Below are 21,188 nucleotides of genomic sequence, written 5' to 3'. Positions count from 1 at the left end.
TGGGCAAATTATTCAAACCCCTGATTTTTTTTCCCCATCCTGTATTTATCCTCGACCATTCTACATGTTGTATTTAACCCCTTAAGGACACATGACATGTGTGACACGTCATGATTCCCTTTTATTCCAGAAGTTTGGTCCTTAAGGGGTTAAGAGACAGAGAGGTCTATAAAATGCTGTATTGTGTATATTTTAGAACAATGTCTCCAGTTAAAGGAGAGAAGTGGAGGGAACCACAAAATAAAATATTTTTTTTTTTTTTAATTTATTGAAATAAATAGACTACACAGTTTACAAAAATAATAAAAAGATAACTATAAATACAGTGTGCTCTCTTCTCTCAGGGCTACATTGCAGAAAGCAGCATACCCCTATAAGCACCCTTCGGCACTGCAGATGTTGTGGACCACATCTCCCACAATACTCTTACAGATATAGTGCTGGGAAAGCCTTAAGGGAGATGTAATCTACAACATGAGTGCTAAATGTTGCTTACCACTGCGATAGACAGCAGGTGTAACGATAAAGAAACAAGTTTGACTGCAAACTCATATACATGGTAGTTAAAAACCATGTGTGTATGTAAGTGTGCGGGTGTACATCTCTCTCTCTCTCTCTCTCTCTCTCTCTCTCTATATATATATATATATATATATATTTATATATATAAATGTGTGTGTGTGTGTGTATATATATATATATATATATATATATATATATATACACACACACGTTTTCAATAAATACTTGTGAAAGTAACGTGCAACTTGCATAGATGATCACAGCTAAGTATACCAATCCAATTTCACCTCCTTTTATGGAGGAATGTGTGTAACAAAGTGCTTAAACAAAAATAAGAGTGATTAGCAAGCAGCTCTATAAACTTATGTGGAAATATCCTCTTTTCCACTAAACAATCATATAAAATACAGTGCGGTGTAAGTGACAAAGATCTACACCTATAAGTGGAGCGCTCAAACACATATAAAGCTTACCAAGTGTGACTTGATTCAATAGTATAATATGAAGTACATGCCAAAAAGATACAATATAGTGCAGATGGTATTTAAAATTACAATACAGAAATGATAATATCGTAGTGAACTGTACACTCACATTTCAAGGAGCCTGTATATAAAAAAACTGGCTCCGTATTGGGGCTTGTGTGCTTTTTATGGTAGCACCACCCTTCCACTTCGGCTTGGAGTAGTTCTCATGAATAAAACATATTAAGGACTTTTTTACCATTTATTTTTTATTATTGTATGTCAATAGATTTATTATTTGTTAGAGCCGGGACCCATAGGCTCAGGACCAGGTGAGCACCACATTTATTATTCTACATCCGTGTTTTTATCGCTACAGTCTACACATTGGTTTGTTCTACTTTTATGTTTTATTCATGAGAACTACTCCAAGCCGAAGTGGAAGGGTGGTGCTACGATAAAAAGCACACAAGCCTCAATACGGAGCCACTTTTTTTATATACAGGCTCCTTGAAATGTGAGTGTACAGTTCACTACGATATTATCATTTCTGTATTGTAATTTTAAATACCATCTGCACTATATTGTGTCTTTTTGTATTTTTTTTGGCATGTACTTCATATTGTACTATTGAATCAAGTCACGCTTGGTAAGCTTTATATGTGTTTGAGCGCTCCACTTATAGTTGTAGGCCTCGATCACAGCTAAGTGATGGTTGAACATTTTATAGTGTCTTGGCAAAGCTGCTGTCATGATGAAATAGAAAACGTGCGTTTTCCTTGATGTATGTCCAAGTCGCAAACCGGTAAAATAATCAGCATGCCGTATGATTGCAAGTGACCAGGAGTTGTGTGCAGATGTTAAACACAGGAGTAGCCAGTCTGTCGTCAAAATGGAACCATAACCACGTTGCGCCTGCCAGTACTTTCACGGTTAATATCTCAATTAATAACAGAAATATGAACATGAACCCAGGAGAGGGTTTTAAACTAACAAAAGCTAAATCGACTCTTCATGCTTAAACGCATTATTATTGTGGTTATATTAATACACTTTACATTTAAAATTACCTTGTTTGGTGGTTCTATTATCCTTGCCGGTTAAATCTAGTTTGGATGCCTAATGGCTTTCTGAATGTTTTTCTCCATCATTTCCGTGACTTCAGTTCAAAAGCAGCATGATGCTCGTAAATTGCATTGTTATACGTTTTCTAACCATGTTCTATAAGAAGTACACATGTTTCTCATTGGTATAGGATTAATCTGATATAATGAATATTCACTTAACCTCATTGCAAACCCGGTCAGCCTCATAAACTAAGGATACTGGAACTCCCTTTTGTTAGAGAGGCAACATTTCGAACCAAGACAGGGTATTTGCCAAGCCAGACATGACAAATACCTTGTTAGGGATAGAAGTATTGCTGGGTTATGGTCCTATTTTGATTTATGATGACTGTATAAATGTATCCTTATTGCAGACAGTGTAGGAGAGGTACATACGTGTTTATACACACGTCAAAGTTCAGACCAGCCCTGCATGTATGGTATGCGATTAATATTATAGAACCACAAACATTCATCAATAGGAGGTTAGGTGGAGTCACAACCATTCTGTATTCTTTAAGGATGCAGAGAGATTTGTGGTTTCTTTGATGCAGAACTATATTCTTTGGGTCATCGGATCAACTCTGTGGCATTAGTGGCTCAGGACATTTCCCCACCATGCCCCATCTCTAGTTGCTTGGATTAGTGAGGGAGTAGAACTAGAGAGGTCTAGTCCGAGGGAGCAGAGGATCTGATCTGCAAAGCCAGTAGAACAGAAAGCCAGGGTCCAGGTGGTATGGATGCTGATTAGATGGATCTCTTTATTGTTTACGCTACCTGATAACTCTGAAATTCATGTTGTTTTTCTACTTAGTTTAGTAGTTCAATTTGGTTTTATCTCATATGTTCTGTTAATTTATCAATCTGTATATTTCCCCAGGTCTCCCTGTCAAAATGGTGGAACCTGCATAGATAACAACGGTTTTGCATCACGTGCCTCTTGCCAGTGCCTCCCCAGCTTTCGAGGCAATTACTGTGAAGTTGCTACAGACAACTGCAATCCTAATCCATGCTTAAATGGAGGGAATTGCACAAATATTGGGTCAGGTTTTCAGTGCCACTGCCCTATGGGGTTCATTGGCCCTTCTTGTAGTGATCCTGTTCCTCTCTGCAATAGCAACCCTTGTGCGAATGGTGGAACTTGTTATAATAAGCTAGAAGGATTTCAATGTGCATGTCCTCCTGGGTATGTAGGATATACATGTGCCGATGTAAGTCAAAACTTCAAGCAAGTAGATACACAAAGAAACAATTTGTCTCCGTATCACAAGTCCTTCAAACACCAGGGACATGAAGTACTCAAGATCACTGTTAAAGAAACCATCCACAACATCAACCCGCTTCTCAACAGAAGTCAAGTCATATGTTTCATTGTCCTGGGCTTACTTACTTGCCTCATAGTTCTGATCACCACGGGGATCATATTCTTCTCCCGATGTGAAACATGGTTTGCCAATGCTAAATACAGACATTTACTACGCAGGAAAAAAGATTTCTACATGAAGTCAAGCAGAGACGGGGACCATGATGTCAAAATAATATTTCCAGAAAAAGTCAAGATTGCAAATTCTAGCAGGGTTTACACTTTCATTTGAACATTTTCTATACAGCTTTTAAATATGATGTAATTACCAGGTGGACCATAAGACTAAACAGAATTTGTATTTTCACTTTGCTTACGTATGCCACCGAATTCCATAGAATGTGACGTGTGACAAGTTTCAGCTTGCAATGTATGACTAAGGCAGCCAATGATGTCACTTTTATAAAAATGTATTGGCAGCACATAGATAAATATCTATATCTAGATATAGAAAACATATGCGCTTATAAAAAACATTTAGGTCAATTATAAAACATCACAACCCTGAGGCTTACTTAAAAATGGCATCCTATACGCCAAGCCCCTGGGTCCAGCTCTCTTTTCTAATGAAATGGCATATAGCTCTAACAATTTCATGGAGAACCCAACTTTTATTTCAGAACTTTTAGTTCAGTTTTCATGTTCCAAGCATGCTTATACTTTGTTCTAATAATTTCAATAATTTTCAATAATAATAAGTTCAGATTTGAATATTTTTTTCAAATATTTTATATTATATTGTCACTTCACAAATAATATAATAGACATATTACAAGTGAGTGCATACAAAAGCACATACACAAAGACAAATTGAAAACACTATGCTTTAAACTGTGGGTTATGATATATATATATATATATATATATATATATATATATATATATATACAGTCTAAATATACAATCTGTGCTAAGGAAGACTATATTAACAATCCATAAAATATACTATTTGTTTCCACTGAAATAAAAAGGAGGGATTTGGAACCAATATGCACATGAAATACTGTGGTCAAAACATATCAACCAAGAGTCGAAATTAATATATATGTATATATTTTTACAATTTTAAAGAAACAAAAAGTTGAATTGGCAACTGCAGCAACAAAAAGGTGGGAGCAAAGCGGAATATATATTTATAAATTATTTTAATTTTGAAGCACCGCTGCTTTATTTTGTCTTTATCATGGGTGGACTCCTTCTTTACAGCAGTTGTAAGGACGTTGACTTGCAGGGTACAACTGAACAACAGTTTGCCCACCCCAAACCTAGAGTGACCTCTGTGGCTGGATCATGTTGAAATAGTTTGCAAGGATATCTCTTAAAATATATATGTTGTGTGTATTACCCTTTGCATGTTTGTGTTGTATTATATTGTATTGCAGAAGCAATTTTATAATAAAATGTATCTTATTGTCTACAGCACCGTATATCGTTCGTGAATGGAAGGCTCATTTTAAAATGCTATAATACTATATCGTTCGTGAATGGAAGGTTAATTTTAAAATGCTATAATACTATATCGTTCGTGAATGGAAGGTTAATTTTAAAATGCTATAATACTATATCGTTCGTGAATGGAAGGTTAATTTTAAAATGCTATAATACTATATCGTTCGTGAATGGAAGGTTCATTTTAAAATGTCAGAGGAGCAAAGTATTTAAAGAGCTAAATATGCCAAACTGCTGCTTTTTTGTGTAGAAACAAAAAAAAAGTTTTAATGTAATAAAGTGAATGTGTGATCATTTATTTTTAATTAAACAGTGGTCCAAAATCATTTGTCTCTGTTCTACTACTCATTGTTTTATGCTACAAATTATGTTGCATGTTTTAAACATTATTCTAGTATACCAGAATTAATTGTAAACCGGAATACCAGACAGTAATTGACACAGAACGTAACATGTGGACTTACTATATAATGCCCAGCAAACTATTAGATTAGTTAACTGTTGCAGTGCAGTATAATGGCTAAATTGCACCGAGTGCATGCCTGTATATATTGCACACAGTGTATATATAGGTTGGGCAAAAAATAGGATTTGACAGGTAAATCACTTATTTGTTGCAAGTGCATATCATAACTGAGTCGTAGGAGATTCATAATGAGTAAAAATAGTGACATTTTATTTTAAAAACTGAGACAGCTGTTCTGTGAACAAATAATGTCAAGAGACTCCCAGAATTATTGTCCGCCATGTTTGCTTGACCTTTCAGTCCACAATTACTTCCTGTGGGGATAGCTAAAGGAGTGGGTGTACGTAATCAAACCGCATACACTTGAGCAGCTCAAGGAGAATACCTATGCAGAAATTAAAGCATTAGAGCCTCAAACACTAACCAATATTATGAACAATGAAATCGATAGAGACCGACTTTGCGAGGCAAATTGAGCTCATTTAAAAGATGCCAAACAAATCTCGATACTTTTAGCATTCATTTTATGTAACATCATTTAAAATGGTTCACTAATAAAAAAAAAATTGTTTTGGAGGACTGAAAAATAAAGTTAAAGGGAATCTCGGTTTAAAAATCACATGCATTTTTTCAATACAAAAAATGAATATTTGCAAAACAATAAGCTTTTACTAAAATGTACACAAATATTTCCTAAGCCCTTAATCTTCACTAGCTGCTTTTGCCCAGTAGTTCCTTCTTTGTTATATCTTAAGTATATTTGCCATTAATCAGATCCAGCAGTCTCAGCCAAGGTCTTACTGAGCATGATAAGAATTGTAGTCCAAGGGTGTGGCCTGAACGCTGGACGAGCTGGACGCATCTTGTTAGAGCTCCGCTCTCCAAGCGCCTATAAACAGCCTACAAAAGCGACCTAATTGCCTGATTTTTGCCGTAATGGACAAACGGACATCCAAAAAGCTGCCCAAGAAGGGTTCCGAGGTCGGGAGCACGGTACTGGACCTCATGTCGGCCCAGAAACACGGACAGCCCGAGGGTCAAGATGGCGGCGCTGTGACACCACGAGCTTCACCTGCCAAGGAAACCCCTCTAAAGGACCAGGAACAGGTTCTGTCTAGGCTGACTGAGCTTCGGTCCTACCTGGCGGGCGAAATTGCACGGGCTACCACGGTGCTCCAGGCGGAAATCCAGTCGTTGGGGACCCGGACCGCGCGGCTGGAAGAGCGCGTGGAGACCCATGCCCAGTCTCATAATGGCCTGGTGGATCAAGTAAACTCGATGGCCGCTCACATGGCTGAAACCGACCTCGCTCTCGAAGACATGGCAAACAGGTCTAGGCGTAATAACATGCGGCTGCAGGGCCTGCCCGCAGGAGATGATAGAGATTTACAGGAGCTGGTGCTCAGGATACTGCGGCCTCTCCTGCCGGACATCCCCAACGACCAGTGGCACGTCGAGAGGGTCCATAGGGCCCTGCGAGCTCGGAGGGCAGAGGCAAATTCCCCCAGGGATGTGGTGATTAGATTCCTGCATTTCGGCACTAAAGAAGCCCTCATGAGGAGAGGCAGAGACGGCCCATCCGGTTTGAGGGCGCGCTGATATCGCTCTACCAAGATCTGGCCCCCTCCACCCTGCAAAGGAGAAGGGAGTGGAGGCCGATTACAGCGGCTCTGAAAGACGCCGGAGTCCGGTATGCTTGGGGCTTCCTCTTTAAGCTTCTAGTGTTCAAGGGGGACCAGACACACGTCCTGACGCCGGGTGGTGACCCGCAGAGGCTTCTCTGGGACCTCGGTATCCAACCCCCTCCCGACCTTCCTAGTGTGGAGATGCGCCCACCTGTATTGCTGCGGCTGCAGACGGAATGGCAGGAGGTAGGAGCGAGAGGCCAGCGCTGACGGAGCTGAGGGTGCGCGGGCCTGCCATGGTACGGGGTCTTCCTTGTCTTGATGCGGGTGGGGTAAGGGTGGCCTAATTGGCAGGGATGGCGGGGTCTGGGGGGGATCGGCCTTCTGGGGACAGGGGTATGGTCCGTCCTTTATGGGGGGTGAGTTCCTGTTGACAGAGCGTTTTCTGGGGCCTGGGAGGCTTAGAAGCAGGCCGAAGATTTGGGGGCTTGCCGAACGGGGCCTCCTCTTCAGCTACTGTGGCAGGGAGGGAACGAGGGTTTGGGGGGGGAGAGGGGTGCGAGAGGCCCGTTCCCATCGCAGAATTCTATACTTCGGAGGACATTGTTCCAAGTACCCGGTGCAGTGGAGTGTTCCCTGGCAATGGGGGACGACAGACTCACGAGTCTTGGCCTTCATAGGCAAGTGGGTTAGGTGAAGCGCTAATTGTATGAGTTGCCGGGTCCCCAGTTTCCCCGGTAACAAGTTGCACCGTGTGTCGAATTTTGTTATTTATGTTTTATTGCATCGTTTACAAGTAGTGGGATTATGCACGCAACCCCCCAAAAAAAAAAAAAAAAAAAAAAAATATATAATAAAAAACAAAAAAAATAATAGTAATGGACACCAAGACAAAACATAATTAATTGATTATAATTTAAAAAAAACAAAAAAGGAAAAAGTAAAATGTTAAAATCATATATCAAAGAGAGGAGGGATGACATGTCACCGCAACGCAGCCTTTCAGCCACGGGGAACTGGGACCATATCATGCCATGGTATCCTGCCTAGGTTTCATGCTGGCTAAAAGTGACAGTTTTTGCGTGCACAATCCTAGCAACAGGTTTATCTCCCACGTGTTCGTTTAACCAGTGATAACTTACCAATGCATGTTGAAGGCGTCCAGGGGCACCTTTATGGTCCAGTGTCAACCAGGGTGGCTTTATAGATGCCATATACTGGTAGGATACTACAAAATGGTAATTAGATGTATTAGGTTAAATTGTCGCTATCTCCATCCTATGTGGCACTGCCCTAGATCACAACCTGTAGGTATCGCTGTTACTACTTGCTTCTGTCTGCTGTTTTGTTTCAGTCTACTATTATTTTAAACTTATCCAAGGCACGAGTACTAGGCTAACACATGCAAATCCAACCGCGAACCTAAACTGCTGTTTATATTACTATTACAATAGTGTGCTTATATATTGAATGCCATGACGTGTTACACTGTTGATTACTTGCTCTACCGGGGGTCGCTTAAAAGAACTTTTAAAACGTTGGGCCAACCCTTTAACAAAAAAAAAAACAAAAAAAACCAACAATTAATAAATAAATAAATAAATAAATTAAAAAATAAAAATTATTAATTGAGTATATAACAATATATGCAATATAAAAACTGATAGTATATATTGTACAATTTTAGGATCATGATATTCCCAATTGTAAGTAGTTGAGATCCCCCAGCCCAAAAACAACGAAAAAAAAAAAAAAAAAAAAAAGATGGGTCCATTAGCCCTGTAGCGCGTATGGCTGTCTAATTGGCTGTACCCCTGATGTTTTTTGTTGATAAGTTGCCACGTAGGCCCCACATTTTTCTTGGCCCGCGCAGGGGGGAGGGGGGGCTATCCTCCGACCGGATTATGGAGGGCGAGGGTGGAGGGGGGGGGCTGGGCGCTGCCCCACCTTTTTTTTCTTTTTTTTTTTTTTTCGGGGATCGGCTCATGGCCACAGTGGATGTCCCAGCTTTGGGGGCTGTTAGGGGGTGGGTGGGGGTTAGCTTAGGGGTAAAGGTCACGTAATGGTTGAGTGATGGTTTGTATAAAATTTAGAAAATTGTGTATAAAAATTTATATTTAGAATTCGAAAATTACAAAGGTCTATACAGGCATGTGCTGTTCCATGTGTTATCCGAGCACCTAGGGGGGGGGAAGGGAATAGTATACTGCACTGGCACCTCGGGGATAGACATACATATGTGTCAGTATATTTGTAGGAAATGCATTAGTCAGTGGAGCAAAAGTTTTCTAGGTTCTTCTATGCACTGTTGATTTTACCCACGGAGGAAGGGTGGGTTACCCCCCGGACGGATTTTGTCGGTCAAGATACAGATTGAGGGCGCTCTTGGGAAATTCTTCCCTCCGGGTGGGTCCGGTGCCCTATTTTGGTGCAGCCCGGGGATGACGGAGGCTATGAGATTTTGTCCGAAGGGGGAGTGCCGACAGGAGACGGGGGTGTGGAAGGAGTGACGAAGGTAGTCTGGATCTTTACCTCCCAATATCCTTTTGAAACCCGTGACAGGGTGCAAATTAATGCAACATTGATAAACAGGAGAATTATAGAGATTAAACTTGCATACGCCTCGTGGGAAGTGGGTGACGAAGGGTCGATGGTCTCGTGGCCACGGGTCCTGTTTAAACTACAGTTTACTCAAGACTTTAGACGGCGGAGGGACCAGTGCAGGGTATTGTACGTTTAGCCATGTCCCAGATGGCGGAGGAGCCTATAACGGCACTCTGGTATCCGTGAGAGCCTCCCCACCCCAGACAATTCATATTATAAAGAGTTTAAAAAAAAAAAAAAAACTCCAAATATTCCATTACAACTATAATCAAGGATTTGTACTTCGTTTACACCCGCCCCAGGAGTAGCACAGGGTGTATGAACGCAATTAAGCACGCCTCACCCTCCCCTTTTTAAGGGTCATTACCGGGCTGTTGCCTGGATTCCTGTTGCCCCCAGTTTTGTACGCTTTATGTAATAGGTCACAGTGATGCAATACGGCGCGAGCGAGTCAGGCATCATGCTCCCGCTACTCCTCATGGCGTTGACCGCAGGGGAGGGGCAGGACCATGTACCCCAACAGAGTCTGGCGATGGATAAGACCAGACTATTTACGCCCGTAAGGGTGTACACAGGCTTACTTATTTCATCCTTTTGCTTTTTCTTTTCCTTCTTTCTTCTTCTTCTTTTTTCTATGTCAGTATTTTCGAGGGGCAAGGGGGGCGTGCGGGGGTGCGGGTGGCCAGGGAGGTATGGTGGATGGGCCGGCGATTGGAGACTCCAGAAGGGAGCAGCAGGTGCGGGGACAGCTGTGGTTTTAAGCGTAGATCTTCGTGAAAGTTCATGGCGGTAAAAATAATCTTGTTAAATGTTAAGGGCCTAAACGCACCTAGGAAACGTAGAATGATGTTTAGAGAATTAAATAGGTTGAACTCAGACATAGCTTTTGTGCAGGAGACTCATCTACCAAAACAAGCGAAGTTTAGCTTGAGGGACCGCACGTACAGGGACTCATTCGAGGCTAGATCGCACCGTAAAAGGAACGGTGCTGCCATTTTAATACGTCACAGCTGCCCATTTGGGGTGGTCTCCTGGGAGGCCGACCCAGATGGAAGGTTCGTTATAGTGACAGGCACACTCTTCTCCCACACTATTCATCTTGTAAATGTCTATGCGCCGAATCAGCCGGACCCGGAGTTCTGGACCAGGCTGAGGGACAAAATAGCGGTTTTGCCACACGGAATGATAACGGGAGGGGATTTCAACGCGGTGCCATGCCCGGCGGTCGACAGGACCAGGAGGGGAGGAGGCCCTAGATCTCAGGGAAGGGGAGGGCAGGATAAGCTGCTCAGGGACTTTATAGCAGCAACAGGCCTAATAGACGTGTGGCGTGCTCAACACCCGGGGGAAAGGGACTATACTTACTATTCCGCACCCCATGGGACGTATTCTAGGTTAGATCTTTTCCTTGTAAATACAATCAGCATGGCTCGGGTAACGGGGACGGCGGTGGGGAATATCTCATGGTCTGACCACGCTGAGGTATACATCACTCTGGGCAACCTGTGCGCGGCGACCCCTTGGACGTGGAGACTTAACAACTCACTGCTTAGAGATGAACGGATAGCGGAACAAATAAGGGCAGAGATACGAGAATATTTCAAGTTCAACGATACCCCTGACATGCCGATGAGTACAGTATGGGCAGCCCATAAATCAGTGATTAGGGGGGCCCTCATCAAAGTTGCCACCTGGAAAAAGAAATTGAAATTCCAGCAGCTAGAAGCTCTCATGACCCGACTCAGACATCTTGAACAGAGGCACCAAATGACTCTGGAAGGTGATACATACCGCCAATTAGAATCTGTGCGGCGGTCCATTCGCACGACACTGCTGGACGACACGGCTAAATCAATGCTTTGGGGCAGGAGGACATATTATGAGAAGGCCAACAAAATGGACACTCTCCTGGCCAGAGCGCTCAGGCCTAGACAGGACAGACCCCATGTGATGGCCATAAAGCATCCGGACGGCTCCATAAAAACAAGCCCACAGGATATCGCGGCTGTGTTCGAAGACTTTTATAAACGATTGTATAACCATACCCCGGGAGATGATCCACAGGACGGACGCGAAGAAGAACACATATTGAGATTCCTGGAAGGCCTGGAGTTGACTAAACTGTCGGTAGACGCTATGCACAGTCTCGCTGCAGACATAACGGAGGAAGATGTGGATAGAGCCATCTCGGGTTTGAGTGGGAATAAGGCGCCCGGACCTGACGGCTTTGATGGAGCTTATTACAAGGCTTTTCGGGAAGACCTCACGCCGAGATTGGTGAAGCTGTTCGCGGAGTGGAGAGGGGCGTCCGCACCCGAACGGGAAATGTCGCTGGCCACTATAGTACTGTTCCCGAAACCCGGCAAGGACCCGCTTCAGCCAGAAAATTACAGACCGATCTCCCTCATCAACCATGACATGAAAATACTAGCCAAAATACAAGCAGACAGGCCGAACCCGATTCTGGACTCGATCATCAACGCAGATCAGGTGGGATTCATACCTGGTAGACAACTTTTTGAAAACACCAGGAGGAATATAGATCTGATCTGTAAGCAAACAGTCACAAGTACACCCACACTGGTCTTTTCCATAGATGCCGAGAAGGCTTTTGATCGGGTCAGGTGGGCGTACCTTTTTACCCTGCTTACGCACCTGGGATTCCCGGCAGAATATATTGCGCTTACCAAGGCGATGTACAGCAACGTTAGGGCTCAGGTACGGATCACGGGGGCTCGATTACGCCCTTTTCAATTGCACAATGGCACCAGGCAGGGGTGCCCGCTCTCCCCCCTGCTATTCGTCCTGGCCTTGGAGCCCTTTCTGCAAGCGATACGTAGACAACCGAATATTCGGGGTGTGATGCTGGGCGGTAGCAAGTTTAAGGTCTCCGCCTACGCAGACGACGTCCTCTTGACCCTAACGGACCCATTGGAATCGATGGAGGGCCTACGGGAAGTGGTAAAGGAATATGGGTCGATTTCCGGGTATAAGGCTAACATCACTAAGTCCAGTGACTGACTAGGGATGTCCCCGGACGCAGTGGCCAGGCTGAGGGAATCACATCAGGTGCGAATGGAATCTGACTCCCTAAAATATCTAGGAATTAACCTGACTGCGGACCCTAGCACGCTATATGCTGCAAACTATACGCCGATGCTCAGAACTCTGATAGGGGACTTGGAAAAGTGGGTGGACAAGCCAATCTCGTGGATAGGTAGAATTCATTCTGTTAAAATGAATATTATCCCACAAATTCTCTTCTTGTTTCAGACGCTGCCCATACGCATCGCAAAAACACAACTCGTTCCCCTGCAACGCGCGATCTGCAATTTCGTCTGGCAGAACAGGAGACACAGGATCGCCAGGCAGGTCTTATACAGGAGAAAGGATAGAGGGGGACTGGGTTTGCCAAACCTTTATTTTTACTACCTAGCGGCCCAACTGACGCAGGTGATGTGGCATTCCCCGCCGGACGAACGGAAATGGGTTGACATAGACTCATGACGGGATTGGACCTTCCGCAGTTCACGATGTGGGTTCCGAAGGAACACAGACCTATAATAAGAGCAACGTGCCCAGCAATCCTGAATGCATTACGTATCTGGGATGCGACTAATGTCAAATACGGTCTGGCGTCGTTCCCGTCCCCACTCACGCCGTTGCTCCGAAATAGAGCATTCCCCCCGGGTATGGCAGCGAGGGTCTTCCGGAACATAGAAAGGGCTGGCCTACAGAGAATTGGCAACATGTTCCAGGGGGGAGAAATAGTGCAGTTTACAGACCTTCAGCAACATCATCACTTAACACCGTCCGACTTTTTCAGATACGTTCAACTTAGAGATTTTGTTAACCGCCCCCACGTAAAAACGGCAGCCTGTAGATGGCTGACCTCCTTTGAGAGGCTGTGTGCAGCAGGGAGAGCACCGAAGGGTCTAATATCGCTGCTGTATGCCCACCTTTGCTCCGAAAATACGGAGTGGGGCAGACTGACTTACACTGAACGATGGGAGAGGGACCTGGGCGAGACCCTGGAGGGGATAGAATGGCAGGAGATCTGGGAAGCCACCAAAAATACATCAATATGCGTGACGCTTCAGGAACAGGCGTGGAAAACCATGCTCCGGTGGTATACCACCCCAGTGCACTTATTAAGGATGCGAAAAATCGCCATGGATGACTGCTGGAGGGGGTGCGGGAATAGAGGAACGTACATCCACATGTGGTGGGAATGCCCGACCGTGCAGGGATTTTGGAAATCGGTTGAGAACTTAGTACGACAGGTCTTCTCTAGAACGCCGGCTATGGACCTGTGGGTATACCTCTTGAATAGATCGGTGGAGGGGTGGACTAGGAGGGAGCAAAAATTACTGCACAAAATCACCCTAAGTGCACGTCGAACGATAGCGACAGCATGGCTGGCGCCTGAGGGTCCAAGATTTACTGAGGTATGTTCTAAGGTCAGGGATAGTAGATTAATGGATGATCTTACAGCCAGGGTGAATGGCACTACAACAGCATTCCAAAAAATTTGGGAACTCTGGGATAACAGCCCAATGGGACAGGGAGGTGGTTGAGAGGAGCCCTACGGGAAGCTAAATGGCAGGAGTTGCAGTCGCTGTAGAGAGTGCCGGTGGAAAGGCAACAAGGCCACTAATGATGCGGCCCGGGCCGCCCGTGCCTCCCTCCGCGCACCGCAGGGACCCCTCTTTTCCTTTTATATGTCTATATTTTCCTTTTCTTTTTCTTCTTATTCTCTCCTCATGCTTTACATGGGAGCGAGCGTGTGTAGCACACAACACGATACGAGACTGTGTGGCGAAAGCTCTGCCGACATAGAGAATCAGGGGAGACACAATGACGGTATAGCGAATAGGTAGACGGTCGTTGCCACTTAGCGTGTATCTCCTCTGGTTGATTGTAGAGAAGAGACGCGTAAACATAGCTTGGTAATAACCCACCCACCATATGCAGACGTTTCATTGACCGACTTCTATCACAGGCTTCTGCTTAATCTGGATTGCTATAATGTTAGGTCTAATGATTCCGCAGTCTGGGTCGCACTGAAAAACACGAGTTTCGTGTAACAAAAATCAGTGGTGCATAGCTGAATAGGCCTAACACTAGATGCAAAACGGAAGAATTGCCACTTATGAAAATAGGCCCAAAAAGATGGGACTATCTCACTGGTGGAAATACACCTTAATGGACACTCCAGACGATGTCCTGGGGCTTAACCCCTAAATATTGAAAGAACTGAAAAAATAAACAACAGGCTGGAAAAACCAGACTAGTTGAATATGTTACTGGAAATAATGATAATCGCTATACAAACTGAAACAGTAGTAACGTAGAAAACAAATAGAGTAGATAGAATCACATCTAATTCAAAGTGCAGTCTTGCCTTAGTGGCTCACCTCCAAATGTGTCTCTCTAATGGATACCGCTATCCCACTAGACCCAACGCTAGCTACTGTCTAATGACTTTATTGAAAGCTAAGTGCAGTGTCAAGACTAGTGGCTTGTGGGTCTATTAGTAGGTCAAACGTCATGCAACTGACGTGGGTATTTAGCATAAGGTTACACTCGGTCCTATAAAACTTACTCCGAGCTATAGCTGGTTAGAGTATTGAATAATCTGTAAAAATTGCAGATTGAACCGTCCTAAGTTCAAGCTAGCGACTAAGTGGAACGGCATATACAGGATAGCTAGGATAAATGCATATATCCCTCTCAATTTGTCGCTGTGGAGGTTAATGATATGCTTATCAGAGCTAAAGCCAGACAGTTATAACTTAAGGCATAGAAATTGTGCCCATTTAGCGAGGGCAAAAAAGATATGCAAGTACGCTGGGTATCTTTATATACCCCCTAACAGATAAGTTGGGGATAATATATAGGTAATATCCAGAGTGAGGTATTTAGCCACTATAGAGGGCAAACAGGTACCTCTGGAAATATACCTCTCTCTATACTTGGACTTCCACAAAATATAGGGAATAAACTGCGAGTTAGCAGCTAATTTACATATATACAAAGTTATTCAAATAGGCATATCAAGTGTAACCAACAAGAGAGAAGGTGGAGGTGAAAAAATAAATAAATAAAGTTTAGAGTGCCTCTATGTGCAGAACCATACTTAGAATGTTGGTTGCCTGCACATAGTGATAGATAACCTAGTGAGGAAAGCACACAGTGAAAAGAAAAATGAGCCCAAAAGAGCCCGACGCGCGTTTCGGTGCTGGGATGCACCTTCGTCAGGGGCTAACTGGAGACTGCGTCTCGATCTCCTTTTAAGAGGGTTTAGGTCCCAGTGTCTCAAATTCTGTCCAATCAGAGGGTTGCTGTCATGCGCACTACGGGTCCCGGCCATCACGTGGTTATTATGCAAATAATGGTATTGAATGGGCTTGTATGAGCCGTTTTAACCGGCTCGGCGCTGGCAAACTTCGAGCACGTCCTTAAACCTCCGTAAACTAAGGGGGTAAGGACTGTTTGCGTACCGCCAGGGTACAAAGTATCGTGAGGATACGCCGTGGTAACGGCTTTAGTTAACTCATTACGTGCTGGGAAGAAGACTGAGCGGCTAATGTACACATTTTGGGGCTTAGCGTAGGATTTGCGTAGAATTTGAGACACTGGGACCTAAACCCTCTTAAAAGGAGATCGAGACGCAGTCTCCAGTTAGCCCCTGACGAAGGTGCATCCCAGCACCGAAACGCGCGTCGGGCTCTTTTGGGCTCATTTTTCTTTTCACTGTGTGCTTTCCTCACTAGGTTATCTATCACTATGTGCAGGCAACCAACATTCTAAGTATGGTTCTGCACATAGAGGCACTCTAAACTTTATTTATTTATTTTTTCACCTCCACCTTCTCTCTTGTTGGTTACACTTGATATGCCTATTTGAATAACTTTGTATATATGTAAATTAGCTGCTAACTCGCAGTTTATTCCCTATATTTTGTGGAAGTCCAAGTATAGAGAGAGGTATATTTCCAGAGGTACCTGTTTGCCCTCTATAGTGGCTAAATACCTCACTCTGGATATTACCTATATATTATCCCCAACTTATCTGTTAGGGGGTATATAAAGATACCCAGCGTACTTGCATATCTTTTTTGCCCTCGCTAAATGGGCACAATTTCTATGCCTTAAGTTATAACTGTCTGGCTTTAGCTCTGATAAGCATATCATTAACCTCCACAGCGACAAATTGAGAGGGATATATGCATTTATCCTAGCTATCCTGTATATGCCGTTCCACTTAGTCGCTAGCTTGAACTTAGGACGGTTCAATCTGCAATTTTTACAGATTATTCAATACTCTAACCAGCTATAGCTCGGAGTAAGTTTTATAGGACCGAGTGTAACCTTATGCTAAATACCCACGTCAGTTGCATGACGTTTGACCTACTAATAGACCCACAAGCCACTAGTCTTGACACTGCACTTAGCTTTCAATAAAGTCATTAGACAGTAGCTAGCGTTGGGTCTAGTGGGATAGCGGTATCCATTAGAGAGACACATTTGGAGGTGAGCCACTAAGGCAAGACTGCACTTTGAATTAGATGTGATTCTATCTACTCTATTTGTTTTCTACGTTACTACTGTTTCAGTTTGTATAGCGATTATCATTATTTCCAGTAACATATTCAACTAGTCTGGTTTTTCCAGCCTGTTGTTTATTTTTTCAGTTCTTTCAATATTTAGGGGTTAAGCCCCAGGACATCGTCTGGAGTGTCCATTAAGGTGTATTTCCACCAGTGAGATAGTCCCATCTTTTTGGGCCTATTTTCATAAGTGGCAATTCTTCCGTTTTGTCTGTCTAATCCGGGTTTTAGTACCCATCACCTTTAAACATTGCTCGGATATGGCCGGTTTTCTATCCGATAAAGCTACTAGGGATGCTTGGTATACGGACATTGACTCAGTGTTCTCAGAGGGTCACCTCAATGAGAGCGTAACATACACTAACATTAACGCTGCATTTAACCACCTTACATACCTGTTCAAACAACAGATTAAAGCAGGTTGGGAAGTTGCTTCACTCGAAAAATATTTGAGCAAAGAACTAATACCAAGGGGCCTTAGAGTTCAGAATATCCCGGGTCCCCACATTGAAGGAACAGAATTCATAAAGGAGTGGGAAGAGGCAGCAAGCACTTGTTCCCGGAAGTTTATGAACATCTTAACTAGATCCGAGAAACAGAGACTCGACAAAATTAATAAAGAAGTCGATGACGAAATAGAGAAAATTGAGGTTTTCAAGACAGAGAGTAATTTCGCACAACTTGAAATAAAATTAAAAAGTCAATTAGAGAGATTTCAATCCTCAATTAAATCTAGGAAACACTCTAAATTTCTACGAGACACAAAGGACTTCCAAACAGGCAATATATACCAGAGGTCCAAACAGAGCAGGAGGGTAGAATTCGATCAGTTCTCCACATCGGAATACGATACGAGTGGCTCTGACCCAGAACTTGGTTCAGATAACGCCTCCACCCTACCTGAACCGAATCCCAGAAGTATCTTAAAAAAGGGAATCAATTTTTTAGCCAAGGCGAACCAAGAAGCAAGACCCCAGAGAAATACGAGGAGCAAATCCACAAGAGGTTTCCAACGGAGGAAAGCATACTAACTACAGAGAGTCAAATTATTAATCTTTCCTCCTATCAACTCACCACTTCAGAAACTCAGCTTCTCAGGAGGGGCTTGTCCTTTGTCCCTACACCCAAATTTGACAAGTTTGGGTGGACAAAGGACATTCACCTATTCGCCAGGAAGCTGGCTCTGCACAAATACCATTGCATTCAAAAAACTAAGCAAGCACTTAGATTGGGTCTAGAAGCCAGGGACATGAATCTACTTGACAATTTGGTGGAACTACTTGGCTGTAATGATCCATCTAACACTCAAGTAGCTCCATTCACCAAGTTAAAACCTAAAAGCAAGTTCACTCCACACATACCTGAATACAAATACATTGACCTATTTGTCGAATTATCGTGCAAAGAAATTGAAGCAATGGATATTAACTCAGAGCCTGGGTTCCATCCAAATAACTTGAAGGCACAAGAGAACAGAGCACTGTCTAAATTGAGGGCCAATGAGACAATTATCATAAAGCCTTCGGACAAAGGGGGGAACCTAGTAATACTAGATAGGGACAAGTATGTCCAAATGGTGAACATCACACTTGAAGATAAGGACACCTATGTGGCACTCCTCTCAGATCCCACTAACAGATTCCTACTTGAGCTCAAAAAGATTCTGGATCAGGCATTCCAAACCAACCTGATTAGCATTGATGAATATAAGTATATGTTCAACAAGAGACCCACCATCGCTACCTTCTACTCGCTGCCCAAGATACATAAGCAACAGAAAATACTAACAGGGAGGCCTATAGTATCAGGGAACAACAATCTTACCCAAAATTGCAGTATGTATGTGGAACAAATCTTGAATGGCCTGGTTAGGGCACTTCCCTCGTACGTCAGGGATACAAAGCAAATTTTGAAAATACTGGACGACCTGACAATACCCATTGGGGCTAAACTATGTAGTCTCGACGTAGAGGGTTTATACAGCTCTATACCCCACGAGATAGGTCTCAACAATATTAGATGGTTCCTTCAAACACGGGACATATCCCTCCATGACCATAATCAGTTTGTGCTGCAATTACTACAATTCGTTTTAACACATAACTATTTCCTCTTTGAGGGCACCCACTACCACCAGGTGAGAGGGACTGCGATGGGGACGACTTGTGCCCCATCATACGCCAACCTCCACCTGGGGTGGTGGGAACAGAATGTAGTATTTAGTTCCAAATTTGCCGCCTATCAGGACTATATCAGTCTCTGGAAACGTTATATAGATGACGTACTGATTGTGTGGACAGGACCAACTGAGGTGTTTGAAGATTTCGTCAAGGCTCTTAATTTGAATGACCAAAACCTGAAATTGACTCATGAGGTGGGAGATAACAAAATTAACTTTTTGGATTTGACTTTACAAATCATGGAAAGTGACAATAAACATATCTCCACCACTCTTTTCAGGAAGCCCACAGCGACCAACAATTTATTAAACTGGCAAAGCCACCATCCAACACCATTAAAATATGGAATCCCGGTGGGACAATATCTCCGCGTTAGAAGAAATTGTTCCACCATTGAGGAATTTAAAATTAAAGCCAAGCTATTAAGATCGCAGTTCAAGGTCAAGGGATACTCAAATAGATGTCTTAAAGCGGCATACTCAAGAGCACTTACGACCGAGCGTAAAGACCTACTAGAAGACAACCCTCTCAGGGACAAGACCCCAAACCTGATTAGATGCATTGGCACGTTCGATGCAGGCTGGGACCCAGTCAAGGGCATTCTGAATAGATACTGGCCACTGATCTACCAAGATCAGCACCTTAGGGAAGTCCTGTCACCAAGCGTATCACTCACAGCCAGGAGAGGCCGTAATCTAAAAGATCTACTGGTACCTAGTCATCTTTCATCACCCAAAGTAGACAACACGTGGCTAAGAACACCAGCAGTAGGCACATTTCAATGTGGCCGCTGTAAGGCATGCAGGTATATTCGGAGGAAATCCAAAATATTTTCAAATTCCACCAATACACAGACACATGAAGTCAATACCTTCTTTAATTGCCAAACAACAGGTCTTATTTATCTCCTAACCTGCAGCTGTGGCCTCATGTATGTGGGTAAGACCTTTAGGCCGTTCAAGAAAAGAATTCTTGAACACGTAAATTCGGTAAATCCCTCTAGACACTTAGACACTGTCATTTCGAGACATCTTAAACTTAAACATGGAGGCACAGCCCAGGGTATAAGGTTTAATGGGATCGAAAAAATGAAATTAGGCCCGAGGAAGGGTGATATAGATACTAAACTACTCCAAAGAGAGAGTTATTGGATTTTTACATTAAAAACCCTTTCCCCTTCTGGCCTTAATGAAGGATTCTCCTATACTTCGTTCATATAAACCAACCTAAACAACATTAGTTTCTTTATTCATTAAAGAGCTATAACCTGTCTCTATGATTTATAGCGTGTACCACATCCCTCTAGTCACAATTATTATGATTTGGGGATGGTTTTCCCCTCAAGAATACAATTGATTAATGCCATACACATTCGAGCAAGCGTTACCTCATTTTTGCATTAAGCATTATATGCAAACTGTACATTTTTGTAAATATGTTAATATGTATATATAGAATCTGTATCTTTTTTTAGTTCTCTTTTTCCCTTTTCGATTTATTTATTGATCCTTTTTCCTACATTAAGTCTCTATGGGTATATGGATCCTCTGTCCTATTATCCAACATCCATGTTCGATTCCATCCCTAATATTAATTCTCCGTGGTCAGGATACCCAAACCTACTACTATCCTAAATTACCAATTCTCCGTGGTCAGGATACCTAAACTTACTACCAAACTAGGGATATCCCAATTTGTGGATAGACATGAGCCAAATACAGGGCATGATCGCTACCTACGCTAAGCCCCAAAATGTGTACATTAGCCGCTCAGTCTTCTTCCCAGCACGTAATGAGT

General features: G+C 43.1%; 1 protein-coding gene across 2 annotated transcripts in view; it reads left to right on the top strand.

The window, feature by feature from the left end:
• DLK1 (delta like non-canonical Notch ligand 1) overlaps window positions 1-4,058 on the top strand; it is a 140,956-nt gene extending 136,898 nt beyond the window's left edge. For both annotated transcript variants that reach the window (XM_063439154.1, XM_063439155.1), the window contains exon 6: window positions 2,973-4,058. In XM_063439154.1, the coding sequence (XP_063295224.1) occupies window positions 2,973-3,687 (715 nt within the window). In that variant the 3' untranslated portion in view covers window positions 3,688-4,058. The remainder of the gene's footprint in view (window positions 1-2,972) is intronic.
• The last annotated feature ends 17,130 nt before the right edge of the window (window positions 4,059-21,188 follow it).

The sequence above is a fragment of the Pelobates fuscus genome, chromosome 13 (genome assembly GCF_036172605.1).
Source record: "Pelobates fuscus isolate aPelFus1 chromosome 13, aPelFus1.pri, whole genome shotgun sequence".
Classification (NCBI taxonomy): domain Eukaryota; kingdom Metazoa; phylum Chordata; class Amphibia; order Anura; family Pelobatidae; genus Pelobates; species Pelobates fuscus.
The sequence above is the reverse complement of the archived record's forward strand: the minus strand, read 5'-3'. Positions and strand labels throughout refer to the sequence as shown.